At 39.9% G+C, this 13,638-nt stretch overlaps 1 protein-coding gene and 1 pseudogene across 3 annotated transcripts; both read right to left on the bottom strand.

Annotated features, from left to right (window-relative positions):
- On the bottom strand, positions 1-3,396 carry LOC113018527 (probable G-protein coupled receptor 132). Of its 3 annotated transcripts, none has more exons than XM_026161596.1 (3): positions 1,830-3,396; positions 888-1,753; positions 1-740 (listed from the first exon to the last, which is right to left on the bottom strand). In XM_026161596.1, the coding sequence occupies exons 2-3, from the start codon at positions 1,466-1,468 to the stop codon at positions 317-319; spliced, it is 1,005 nt and encodes a 334-aa protein (XP_026017381.1). In that variant the 5' UTR covers positions 1,469-1,753; positions 1,830-3,396; the 3' UTR covers positions 1-316. The 3 variants fall into 3 exon arrangements, with proteins under 3 accessions (XP_026017381.1, XP_026017382.1, XP_026017380.1); XM_026161597.1 differs by having other exon boundaries at positions 1-506; positions 594-740; positions 888-3,396; XM_026161595.1 differs by having other exon boundaries at positions 888-3,396.
- Positions 3,397-5,876: 2,480 nt separating this feature from the next.
- Positions 5,877-12,422, bottom strand: LOC113018518 (UDP-glucuronosyltransferase 2C1 pseudogene; annotated as a pseudogene).
- Between the last annotated feature and the right edge of the window lie 1,216 nt (positions 12,423-13,638).

A 13,638-nucleotide genomic window follows, 5' to 3' on the forward strand; every position in this document is an offset into this window, starting at 1 on the left:
TTAAATGCAGTTTTTAATGATCGTAAACTGAGCAGCAGAAAACAATTGCTTCATAAACTCACAGTAGTTATGGATGTGCGCTTTTGACAAATATGAAACTGAATTTCCATATTTCAGCTGAGTTACATGTAAGCTGAAGTCACTGTTTGCGCAAAAATATCTTTTTTCTCTCCTACCTTTAAGCAGTATCTAGATGAGAAACTGTGAATGCCCAAATAATTCTTTAGATGAAAAGGTGGAAACACTGCGAGGCATAAACTCAACATATGTCTTCCCACTGGGTGGTGCAATTGCTTTGATTGTGGTCAAGTCCAAACTATATTGCTAGAAGGTTACTCTGTCTATTTTCACTCACCCTCTTGGTGTCTGGGTGAGCTCTGGTACTAAGAGTCATGCTTTTGCTTGGGTTTTGCCCTCTTCCCAAACAGGGCAGGGACCTTTGCAGCTCTAGCCGAGCATCAGGGCAGAGGAAGATGTAGAAGAGGGGATCCAGCAAAGTGTTCAGACTGGTCAAACCATAGCACAGGCGATAGATGAGGAAAAGTGAATGCTCCAGTTCACATGGATCATCAGTCAGCAGCAAGGATACAAACCTGTATCCACCTACTAGGTGGTAGGGTCCAAAGACAACAATGAAGTTGACAGTAATCACGACCAGAATTCCTACGATTTTGTGCCGTTCATGGGCGGAGAGGGATGGAGATTGCCTGAGTGTCACCCCAATGTGGGCTGAGGTGTAGCTGAGGGAGGAAACAGATTTGGAGATCAGAAACCAGCCTTTAATCTAATATACAAAACGTTCCAAAAGAACAGGGAAATATCCGATTTATCTAGAAAACATTAAATCAGAAACATATGTGCACATGTAGATTTTGGTATTAACTCACCCTAGGATGGCACATGGCAACAAGAAGCCTAGAACCACAGTGGCAATCTTAAATTGAGCATATCGGCGGCTGACGGGGTACTGCTCCAAGCACAGCAGTCTGTCAGAGTTGAACACAGATGGTAGCAGCCCACTCAGACAGAACAGGAAGGTTAGGATCCACACCGCTACACCTGACACTGCTGCTACTCTGACTGTTCGCACCCTGCGGCTGCTGAATGGGTAAACAATAGCCAGGCAGCGGTCTGTAGCTATCAGACACAGGAACATGACACTTGCATAGACGTTCACGTAAAACACGTAGCCAACTAGCTCACAGGTTAGCTGGCCATAGGGCCACTGGTGTGGACCCTGGAGGTAAAGAATCCATAAGGGCAGTGTGAGCAGTTGGAGGAAGTCTGACAGCAGCAGGTTGAGGATGTAGACCAGCTGACAGCCTCCGCCACCTGAGCGCCCCAGGTGGTACAATCCCCAAAGAGACAGCAGGTTGCTGGGGAGACCCAGAGTGAAGATGAGGCCATAAATACAGGTCAGTCCAAATATGTCCGTGTCTAAGGGGAGGTTGCAGGTATCGTTGGACATGTCTCTGAGGGTAAAACACGTCACATGGGAAACTTGAGGTGATCTCAATCAGACGTTGATTCACACTCACAGAACAGTGAGTTAATGTAGGAAAGCCCATCCATTCACTCAAGGCAGAGAGGAAGAAAGGAAGACTCTGTTCTCAGGTGCATTCTTCCTAATCACACGTGTCCACTCTGCAAGATTCATAAAGCCACTCTGCTGTGGAAAAAATCACCCTCATTTTTGAAGCTGTCACTCAACCAGGCTTCAGAGCATCCCAGATCCATTGGTGGAAATGAAAACCTGCAAAACAGATGCCATGAGTTTTTAAGTGCATGAAGACTGAACCCATAAAAAAGCTTAAATCCTTTGTACTCACCCCTCAGAGCTTTGAGACTGACTTTATTCCACAAATAGTGTGCAGCCCAGTCTGCAGCCGGGTGACCTGTGCTCAAGCAATGTTGGGAACACGTTGCCTCGACCCAGCCTTGTCTATTCTGTGATCGTTTCCTCCACAGGAAACCCACTTCTTCAGCTTTAAAGGCAACATCCTGAGGCAGGAGAACGCCTTTCTGTCCCAGAACAAAAACAAACTCCCACTTTTTCTGAGCCTCTGTCTTTCTTGCTTCTACAGCAGCCGCAAAGATTAGGCATGGACAGGCACAGTGAGTGCAGGGATCGATGTGTCCGCTGATGGGAATTCCCAAAGAATTCTTTAGATTGTAGCTGGTCTCCAGCTACAATCCATCAATCATGTTAACCCATATGCTGTGATACCTCTAAACATGCTGTTAAACAACACCGAACGAACTATTAGGTATGTCGTGTGGAATTGTATTCATTAGCTACAGTTCTTTTTCATGCCTTAAAAGAGTTAAACTCTTCTCTTATCAAAGCACCACGTTTTGTGGTTTTAGATAACGTTTAGGGTGATTTTAGATCATTTATAACTGATCAGTTAAGGAAATTTTGGTTGAGGTTAGTGTTTATCTAAGTCTTCAGGAAATGAATGAAAGCCAACATATGTCCTCTAAAGACATGAAAATATAACTGTGCGTGTATGAACTTACTTCTGCTATTGTGAGGGCCAGAACGTTTTAAACTAGAGACGATATCTAAGCTCTCATTTTTGGACTCACTTTTAAAAGGTTAATTAAGTGTTAAGACTTGATGTGATATCTAAGACTGGAATTACTATAGGGCTGGAATAGAAATAGGAATAGAAAGTTAGAGTGAAGAGAAATGTTCTCACAAATATAGTCAAAACAGTAAGTGTGCGTAGGTTTGTGTATTCTGTGTAGGTTAGAGAGAGAAGGTTGAAACCACAGCAAAAAAGGTGCAGATAGACAAACCTACCAAACCAAACACAATACTGTGGTAAAATTTATTGCAGGGTAAAAGAAGAATAAGCTTCTTCCCCAACTGATTTAATTAATAATTTGTAGTCAGTAAATGTTTTACACTTTGGCTCCGAGGAACTTTTTTCATACAGTGCAGACCGAAAAAAAAGAGTACACAATTGAAATTGTTTGACTGAAGAATGGGCGTATTGAAACAATAGGTATTACTTGGTATTTTTACCACATGGGTTCAGAGGGAGGGGAGCCTAATCACTCACTTTTGTTTCTTTTAAATGTCACAAAACTTTGATTCATCAGATAACACAAGTTTGTTATTTATAAATTAGAAAGTACATAGGTTCTCCAGAGCTCCAAATAAAGATCTTCATATTTCTTTGTACATGACTGGCCATAAAGACAGATGGGAGCCATGTACTGTACAGATTGTAAGTCAGAAGCAGTCACTCTAAATAGTCCTCCATAAACCCTGGTAGGCTGTGTATTTCTGCCAATCAGAGCACTCAAAGTGCTTTTTGATACAATTTGTCACATTCACCTATTCACACACACACACACATGAACACACATAGTATGGTCTTGCTATCCTTGTGGGGACATCTCATTGACATAATGCTTTCCCTAGCTGCTTATCCTAACCCTAACCATCAAAAATGAATGCTTAACCCTAACCGTTACCCTAAACCTAACCATAACCCAATTGTAACCCTGACACTAAAACCACATTCTAAGTGTGAAAAATGCCTTCAACCCCATGGGGACCTGGATTTTGGTCCCCACAAGGGCTGTTGGTCCCCACCAGTATAGTAAATTTCAGATTTTGTTCCCCACCAAGATAGGAAGAACCAGAACACACACACACACACACACACACACACACACACACACACACACACACACACACACACACACACATATTAATATTGTGTTTTAATCTTTGGTTTTCAGGTATTTTTATCACGTATACACTTACATGCCACTGCATGCATTAGGGGAGATTGTTTGCTCAGTAGCTTGCCTGAGAATACTTGGACATTAGGGCCGGAGAAGAGAAGCCACTGATCTTCCAACTAACAGAGTATCTCTGGGCAAGATACTTATACCAGGTTGCTCCTGATGTGGTGATCAGCATGTGAATGTCAGATAGATCACTTAGTCATTGTATGAATGTGTCTGAATGGGTGAATGATGCGCGTTGTATAAATTGGTTTAAGTGGTGAAGTAGAGTACAAAATAACTACCGTAACTGTCGGGCTATAAGCCGCTACTTTTTGCACAAGCTTTGAACCCTGCGGCTTTTAGTAAGGTGCGGCTTTTCTATGGATTGTCCATGATTTTTGTCATATCGTAAGACGATTTGTTTTATTTGTTCCGCTGTTGTACAGCTCTGTGGTGGCCATCTTGTTTTCCCAGTAAAGAGGAGGCCTGCCTCAATTGCAGCTCTTTTATAGGCCAGTCTGTATTAAGAAGGCGTGTCTTTAGAGTATTTAAAGGGAGCAGGAAATGGATTGGGAGTCATTTTGAGAAGTTGCTGTCTGTATGTGCATGATGTTGGCAAGAGACAATAAAACAATTACTTCAATTAAGATTGAGTGAAGTCTGATGTTTCCCTCACCGCTCCTCGCGGCATAACAATTGGTATAAGTACAGTAGAGGCCCATAAAGTGTTGCAGAACAGTTTAACAGCATATGTTGGAACATGTTCTCCTCTATCGAGCAGTGTCTCTACCTGACTTGGTCTGAGGGTATTTCCAAATTTAGAATCTCAAAGAAAAAACTCAACAGACATTGATACAGTTGTCTCACTGAAAAAAACAATACTACAAGTACTATACTACAATCTGATTACGTATAATATAAGTGTAGTATTTTGACTGTTAATATAAGTTGCTTACATTTGTCAACATGATGATGGCGTTATGATAGTGTAACTCATATTGAATCTGAAACCCTGCCTGTGTGTCTGCATTTGTCTGAGATGTGACTCAAAGAGAGAGTATGAATTTCACACCAACTGCTGCCACATGTAACGCTCTCACGTACACTGCAGTTTGCAGTCCTCTAAACTTCAGCCTAAAACTATGCAAAGAGCACAACTATGTCAAAAAGCTCCTTTTCACAAAAGCTTAAAGCTTGGAAAGAGTTCATCTTGTTTGCTTTCATTGTTTAACCCTTTAAGACCTACCATAGAACCAAGTCCGCCAGAGCTTATTTTTATATTTTTACATGCTGTAGTGCCATTTTTGGGAGCATTTCAAGTTGCTATACATCAATACAACCGTTATAGCCCAAATTTTAATAATATCTATGCATTAAGTCCATAGAAACTACATAAATTGCAAAAAAAAAGTGCAATAAACTTCAAAAAAATTGAAAATCTTTTTTTTTTTTCACATATATTTCTAGTTAGAGAAATTTAAGAGGTTTATCCCTCAAAACTGTTAATACAGAAAAGTTGCAGAAAATAGTTTCCAACCACAGGAAATTGATTTTGAGTGTCTCCATAGTTTCATTTTTATATACTGCAGGAAAAACAAAAATAAATATTATAATGCAAATGTGCAAAAACAACAGCATGTGAATCAAAATAAACTATTACCAGCAGTGCAATTTGAGTTCTAAGCATCCCAGAAACTATTCAGAAAAGCATAAAGTCAAACATGACTTTTAAAAACACCAGTATAGGCTTATAAGGCCCTGAAGGTAAAAAAAAAAAAAAATACATTTTCCGCAAAAATGACGTCATTTCTGGTTTCGGCCAGGTAATGGCAGACATACAATAGTTCGCACTGACGTCTATTCCAGCGTGGGAAGTGTGGTGAACAGCTGATCGGATCGGCAAAGTGTGTTTCTGGAATATTATTTTTTTTGTTGCTGCAAGTGCTTTTTATGCAATTTTTGCAAAGCTATATGTGGAAGGAAACGGTGACCTAGGACAAGCTAATGGCATAACATGTAAGTACAACTCCTCCGGTTTATATGCAAAAAAATGATTGCGCTAGCTTACGTGGTTCCAGTTCAACAGGGATTCAAAAATAGTTACGCAAAACGGAGCGTTCCCGCTCCGACCGGTTTTAAAGGGTTAAACCCTCTGTTTATGAGGGGCAGCCAATCAGAATGAATTTGGCCTAAAGGGAGTGAAAGAAAGACAAGAGTCAAGTTAGTGAGTGGCACCCTTGAAAAATTTGCCAAATTTCCTCTGCTGGTCAATCAAGATGTATTGAGAAGTTTAGGTTTAGGGAGGTTTAGGTCCCCTTTAAGTTTTGAGGATATCTTTTGATATAAAAAGATATCCTATGATGTAAAGTAAAAGTATTCACCCTAAATGACAAATTTCCGTGGGGGTAATTCAAATCTTCGCTGTTCTAAACTGTTTGTAAATTTCTGGCAAATGCAGTTTTAGTCAAAGCAAAAATTTAAGGGAGAAATTATTGTAAAGACTAATCATGTGACACTGACTCTGTCAAGCTAAACGTTGCAAAGACTGCATCATGTTTGGCTCATTTACTCTGGTTTCATTTTTCTCTTTGACCTCCGGCAGCAGAGGAGCCTACAGACAAAGACCAAAGCCCAGATGAAAATTCCAGTTATGGCTATGGTTAAAGCAGCCACATCCAGACAGAAGTAGGAATACCAAGGCAGATGAAAACCTGCTGACTGTAGGTGAGGTGCTCCTTTGTTCCTGATGACATATTCAATCCAAAAGATGGCAGTGTCCATTGGAGTCATTGGTTTGTCACGGTGTAGCTGGGACAGATGCTGCATGTTAGTGTGGAAAGAGGGATTCTCAAGAACATCCTTGAGAGCGCCCAGGAAGTCTTCTTTGGTCAGTGAGTAGGCCTCCAAAACCCGAGCTGCACCACGCACCTTCAGCCGGAGTAAGTTGTCAAACTGGTCAAAGAGGAGGGGGAGGCCCACAACAGGAACACTGTGGTAGATGGCTTCATACAAGCCATTGGTGCCTCCATGGGCCACAAAGGCACGAGTCTTGGGGTGTCCCAGGAGGTCGCTCTGAGGTAGCCACTCCAACAGCAGGGTGTTGTTTCCGAGAGATGAAGGTTTTTCACCCACAAAACGCCAAATCACCTTGTGAGGGAGCTCAGCAAAAGCAGCAGCGATGGCCTCTGTGACCTTCCGAGGTAGGGCTGATATAAATGTCCCCAGAGACATGAAAACCACCCCGTGATCTCCGGAGCTTTGCATGAATGCTTCCAGCTTAGCGGGGAGTGGCTGGGCCTTTTTGCAGTGGAAGCCCCCTATATATACTACATTTGGTATTGTGGGCCGAGGGAACTCAAAGACAGAATCTGCCCTGAACAGCCAGATATCAGCTCTACGCTGTAAAGACAGCAAATCAGTACCTGGAGGGAAGTGTCGTTGGAGCAGGTCTGAGTAGGCAGGATTTATGATCAAGTGCTGTTCAATGACATTATAAAGATAATGCAGCATATTTTTGATTCTTTCCAGAAAGTCCATCTGATCATGGAGCTCACTTCCTGGCACAGGGACATATGAGATAGGAGAGGGAGCTATGGTGAAAAGACCTTCTCCAGTATTAATCCAGCGCACATTAAAAACTATAGGCAGCTCGAGGTAAGTTGCAAGAAGTACCCCTATTGTCATAGCAGGGTCAGTTAACATTAAATCAAACTTGGTATCCTGTAGCTTCTGAATAAATACTGTGTCTTCTATTATTGTAGCAACTGATCTGGCAAAGATCTTGTGAACCTGATCAAACAAGGGTGTGATCAAGTACTGTTGGCAGAGCGTGCGTATAAATGTAGGATAAGTGCGACATTCCATAACATCTTGTAACATTTTGCTGTAGTAGTTAATGTCTGTCTCATCCACAATCGTGCTTATATTAATAGAAGTATAAATGGAAGAGTTATTAGGGATGTACCAGCTCTTTGCAGAGCGCAGAACTGTGATGTTGTGGCCCCTGGAGTGTAACTGTTCAAGGATAAGTTTCATGTTTATCCAGTGGCTACCATCGACAGGGACTACCAGAATGTTGCTGCTGCTACATGGAGGGGGGCTGAGAAGCAGGAAGCAGAGCACTGTCACAAACAGAGGGATGGAAAGACCGGACATTTCCTGGAAGAAATAATAGAAACAAAGAATCAGACTTGTGACCTCAGTAACTTATAACCTTTTAGCATTCACTAAAAGGTTATTTATCCATCTGATAACCAGCAGACACCTGGATGAAGGAGAAGAAAAACAATAATATGTGACATATTTAAAGCACAACCACAGAACTCAGAGTTACCTCTCGTCTCCATACTGACTTGACCTGGCCTGTCTGTTTAAAAGGTACAGGAAAAAACTGAGTCACTGGTGAAGGACCTAAGATTCAGACTGGTTTTTGTTTGAACCCCACATTCAATAAGCAAATGTTCGTAAAGTAATTAGAAGCTGATTATCCGCTCAGTTTACCTATAGTGCAATATAATATAATTATATAATTACTCCAAGAGTCTATCCAGGTCCCAGTTAAGGTTCATGACTTAGCCAAGTCACTGGTGAAGCATCTAAGATTCAAAATGGGTTTTTTGTTGTTGTTTTTTAGCAATATGCTAAATAAGCATATGTTCAGAAACTAACTAGGGCCAATAATTGAAACTTTGTCATGTCCTTTAATAGGCTGTTCATGCTCAAAAGCCATCCAATGTGGCTGAATTAAAACAGTTTGGTAGAAATGGGTTTGCTACTTTAGCAATTTACCATTATTATGCCATTTTTGTTGCATCCAGGGTCCTCAGTTTAAAAAGAACTCTGCAGGAGACCCAGGTGGAAGCTTTAGAATCCTTTACTTTGGCAGAGTCACCATAGGCCAGTCATATTATTATAGTAATTCTGAAGCAACTCTTTTACTCTCAGGATTTTTATACTTAAGATAAATATTCTGTTCATCCCTGCACTCACGTAAGATACTTAGTCATATTTTGCCTATTACTCAGCTTTCTGACTTTCTCATGGATGAAGAAACAATAAACAGACATACATGTCAGTGACAGGCTCTGAAGCTACTCGTCATGTTACAGATCAGAGTTTCTGAGTTTGGGGCTGTTGGGATCTTTCCAAGACAAAAGAAAATATTGTATGTAAAAAAAAAAAAAAAGATAGATCAATGCAACTTTCTCCTCAGAAGTTGTTCCATTTTCCAACTTCGTCAGAAGTGGCTCATGTGAGCTTTTTGCTACACAAGTGTGCAGCGTAAAGGCACCTTTGATTTTTTTTTTCATGCAGATAATTGAGGAGCTTACTCTGTGTAAAACAAGTAACACATTATTAGTTACCTGTGATCAGTAATGCATTAGATTACAGCGGTACAGAAAAAGTTCCTGCAAGTAGTTTGAGATGTGTTACATCAAGGGATGGGAATCAAGACCAGGTTTGCAGTAGTCCAGTTCCTTGGAACTGTAAGCCTGCCTGTCTGCTGATCGGACATATTGGTCCCCCTTGTATTTTTGCTACAATCAGATTTCAGTTTGTGTACTTAGGAGGAAAGTAATGACAGAGTCTGCAGCATGGATATTACTTTTGTTTTTGCCCGTGTATTCTGTGTTCCTTTATAATCTGAATCATAGTTTAGTTTAGCATTTTGTACAACTCAGGCTTGTTAGAGTACAGCCAAAAAGCTGCCTTCCTGTGTTACGCCTCGCCTCTAGAGCTCTAAATTTTGAGTCCATTGCCTACCACACAGCAGCATCATGAAATCTTTTCAAATCCCATTCCTAGTTATTCCTGACACTAATGTCCATATAGCAAAATGAGTATTCAATCATATAAGACATTAATATTAAACAGTTTATTAAAGGCGCTATTAGGGGGCTATACAAATATATAGTCCCTCAGACTTCACTTTTCCAACAGTCTATAATCGGTGGCTGGAATTCTTCACACATCCACCCTCTAATCTTTAAACATATTTCAAATAGTTGCATTCACCTTTGTGCATTACACTGTATAAAATCCCCACTGACAGTGACATGTAAAGCGCTAAAATAATACACAAATAAAGTTGTATTATGGCTGACATATTGTTAAATTATAATAGAACTTACCTATTTCTTCCAAAAGTTTGACTTCCAAAAAGTGTTACTCAAACCGAGATACTGTGTGATATATTTTTTCCTGTACCTTTTAAACAAACAGGCCAGGTCAATTCAGTATATAGCCGAGAGGTAACTCGGAGTTCTGTGGTTGTGCTTTAAATATGTCACATATTATCGTTTTTCTTCTCCTTCATCCAGGTGTCTGCTGGTTATCAGATGGAATTTTGTTTGGTTTAGTACAAAATGACCCCTCACCTTCTCTCCTGATTTGCTCAACATTATTAATCATTTTCTAGAGGACGGTTTAGTGACAGTCTTATCCATGTGAGAGCCCAATTCAACAGGTTTCTATTCTGATTCTCAAAGTCTACTGAGCAAAATTAACTTTTTGTACAAAACTCTAGTCACTTATGAGACAGGAGTTAGGTCAGTAGTAAGACATTTTTTTAACTGTCCTAATGGAATTGGGTTGCCATTTAATTAGTGCATTCTGAACTTACTGACCAGTCAAAACACTGGCAAAAAGCTTTGCTCTTCAAATTACACAGAGAGTTGGGGAAACCTGCAACAACCCTTATAAACAGTACATTTGCACTGAATGAATGTTTGAACCCCACATTCAATAACAACCACAGAACTCAGAGTTACCTCTCGTCTCCATACTGACTTGACCTGGCCTGTCTGTTTAAAAGGTACAGGAAAAAACTGAGTCACTGGTGAAGGACCTAAGATTCAGACTGGTTTTTGTTTGAACCCCACATTCAATAAGCAAATGTTCGTAAAGTAATTAGAAGCTGATTATCCGCTCAGTTTACCTATAGTGCAATATAATATAATTATATAATTACTCCAAGAGTCTATCCAGGTCCCAGTTAAGGTTCATGACTTAGCCAAGTCACTGGTGAAGCATCTAAGATTCAAAATGGGTTTTTTGTTGTTGTTTTTTAGCAATATGCTAAATAAGCATATGTTCAGAAACTAACTAGGGCCAATAATTGAAACTTTGTCATGTCCTTTAATAGGCTGTTCATGCTCAAAAGCCATCCAATGTGGCTGAATTAAAACAGTTTGGTAGAAATGGGTTTGCTACTTTAGCAATTTACCATTATTATGCCATTTTTGTTGCATCCAGGGTCCTCAGTTTAAAAAGAACTCTGCAGGAGACCCAGGTGGAAGCTTTAGAATCCTTTACTTTGGCAGAGTCACCATAGGCCAGTAGAGGTCATATTATTATAGTAATTCTGAAGCAACTCTTTTACTCTCAGGATTTTTATACTTAAGATAAATATTCTGTTCATCCCTGCACTCACGTAAGATACTTAGTCATATTTTGCCTATTACTCAGCTTTCTGACTTTCTCATGGATGAAGAAACAATAAACAGACATACATGTCAGTGACAGGCTCTGAAGCTACTCGTCATGTTACAGATCAGAGTTTCTGAGTTTGGGGCTGTTGGGATCTTTCCAAGACAAAAGAAAATATTGTATGTAAAAAAAAAAAAAAAAGATAGATCAATGCAACTTTCTCCTCAGAAGTTGTTCCATTTTCCAACTTCGTCAGAAGTGGCTCATGTGAGCTTTTTGCTACACAAGTGTGCAGCGTAAAGGCACCTTTGATTTTTTTTTTTCATGCAGATAATTGAGGAGCTTACTCTGTGTAAAACAAGTAACACATTATTAGTTACCTGTGATCAGTAATGCATTAGATTACAGCGGTACAGAAAAAGTTCCTGCAAGTAGTTTGAGATGTGTTACATCAAGGGATGGGAATCAAGACCAGGTTTGCAGTAGTCCAGTTCCTTGGAACTGTAAGCCTGCCTGTCTGCTGATCGGACATATTGGTCCCCCTTGTATTTTTGCTACAATCAGATTTCAGTTTGTGTACTTAGGAGGAAAGTAATGACAGAGTCTGCAGCATGGATATTACTTTTGTTTTTGCCCGTGTATTCTGTGTTCCTTTATAATCTGAATCATAGTTTAGTTTAGCATTTTGTACAACTCAGGCTTGTTAGAGTACAGCCAAAAAGCTGCCTTCCTGTGTTACGCCTCGCCTCTAGAGCTCTGAATTTTGAGTCCATTGCCTACCACACAGCAGCATCATGAAATCTTTTCAAATCCCATTCCTAGTTATTCCTGACACTAATGTCCATATAGCAAAATGAGTATTCAATCATATAAGACATTAATATTAAACAGTTTATTAAAGGCGCTATTAGGGGGCTATACAAATATATAGTCCCTCAGACTTCACTTTTCCAACAGTCTATAATCGGTGGCTGGAATTCTTCACACATCCACCCTCTAATCTTTAAACATATTTCAAATAGTTGCATTCACCTTTGTGCATTACACTGTATAAAATCCCCACTGACAGTGACATGTAAAGCGCTAAAATAATACACAAATAAAGTTGTATTATGGCTGACATATTGTTAAATTATAATAGAACTTACCTATTTCTTCCAAAAGTTTGACTTCCAAAAACACGTTGTACCTTTTAAACAAACAGGCCAGGTCAATTCAGTATATAGCCGAGAGGTAACTCTGGTTATCAGATGGAATTTTGTTTGGTTTAGTACAAAATGACCCCTCACCTTCTCTCCTGATTTGCTCAACATTATTAATCATTTTCTAGAGGACGGTTTAGTGACAGTCTTATCCATGTGAGAGCCCAATTCAACAGGTTTCTATTCTGATTCTCAAAGTCTACTGAGCAAAATTAACTTTTTGTACAAAACTCTAGTCACTTATGAGACAGGAGTTAGGTCAGTAGTAAGACATTTTTTTAACTGTCCTAATGGAATTGGGTTGCCATTTAATTAGTGCATTCTGAACTTACTGACCAGTCAAAACACTGGCAAAAAGCTTTGCTCTTCAAATCACACAGAGAGTTGGGGAAACCTGCAACAAACCTTATAAACAGTACATTTGCACAATCACTGAATGAATGCTCAATGGTCAATGGTAACTTTATTGTCTCTAACGGGAAACTGATTTGCAGTATGTCCATACAGAAATATAAAAAACACAAACAAACAAACACATCACATACACACAAAAAAATAATATAAGCCCTGAGAAAATAACCTAAATTTTATCATCAAAAAAGTGCAATGTGCAATGGCAACAACACTTACGGTTTAGTGCTATTAACCATGATAATAGCAGTAGGGGCTTTAATCAATGTTTGTTTTTACAGTGCCATGATCAGAATGGATCATGGCACCGTATGATGAAACTCTATATAATGAAACTATAGACCAGTTTTTTTTTTAAATTGTATTGACTTACCAAGTAAAACAAGGGTTATGATAAATAATTTACGTGATGCATTTTCCTGAATACTGTTAGGCAAGTAAACAGTTTTTAATGGTGAAAGAAAGAAAAAGAAAGAAATAAAGAAACAAATCAAAAGTGGTCAAAAATGGCCAATTATATCCTGGAACCCAGAGGTTTACAGTGCACTAACTGTCACGGTCTGGCTGTCAGACCGTGGGGATATGGGGGAACAGTGCACTTTATTTACAGTGAAGGCTGTAAACACAATAACTCCCCGTTGCACCCTTGAATCCCGTGTGTGTGTGCTCCCCGCTGTTGTGTTCTAGCACACCTTGTGCGTGCTGCTGTTCTGGTCCACTCTTCCACTTGGGGGGAAAACCACAAAAACAGCCATCAACACCAACTCTGGCGGAATACACAAACTGCACCGTCGTACGCTGACACACACTAACTTGGGTAGACAACTCAATGATCCCGTGCCGGTGGGAG

Source organism: Astatotilapia calliptera, chromosome 3 (genome assembly GCF_900246225.1).
Source record: "Astatotilapia calliptera chromosome 3, fAstCal1.2, whole genome shotgun sequence".
Lineage (NCBI taxonomy): Eukaryota > Metazoa > Chordata > Actinopteri > Cichliformes > Cichlidae > Astatotilapia > Astatotilapia calliptera.

Coding starts and splice junctions, on each gene's coding strand:
- LOC113018527 (XM_026161596.1), bottom strand. CDS start 1,468: ATGTCCAACGATACCTGCAACCTCCCCTTAGACACGGACATATTTGGA. Junction 741..887: donor TTGCCATGTGCCATCCTAGG/GTGAGTTAATAC, acceptor TTCCTCCCTCAG/CTACACCTCAGCCCACATTG.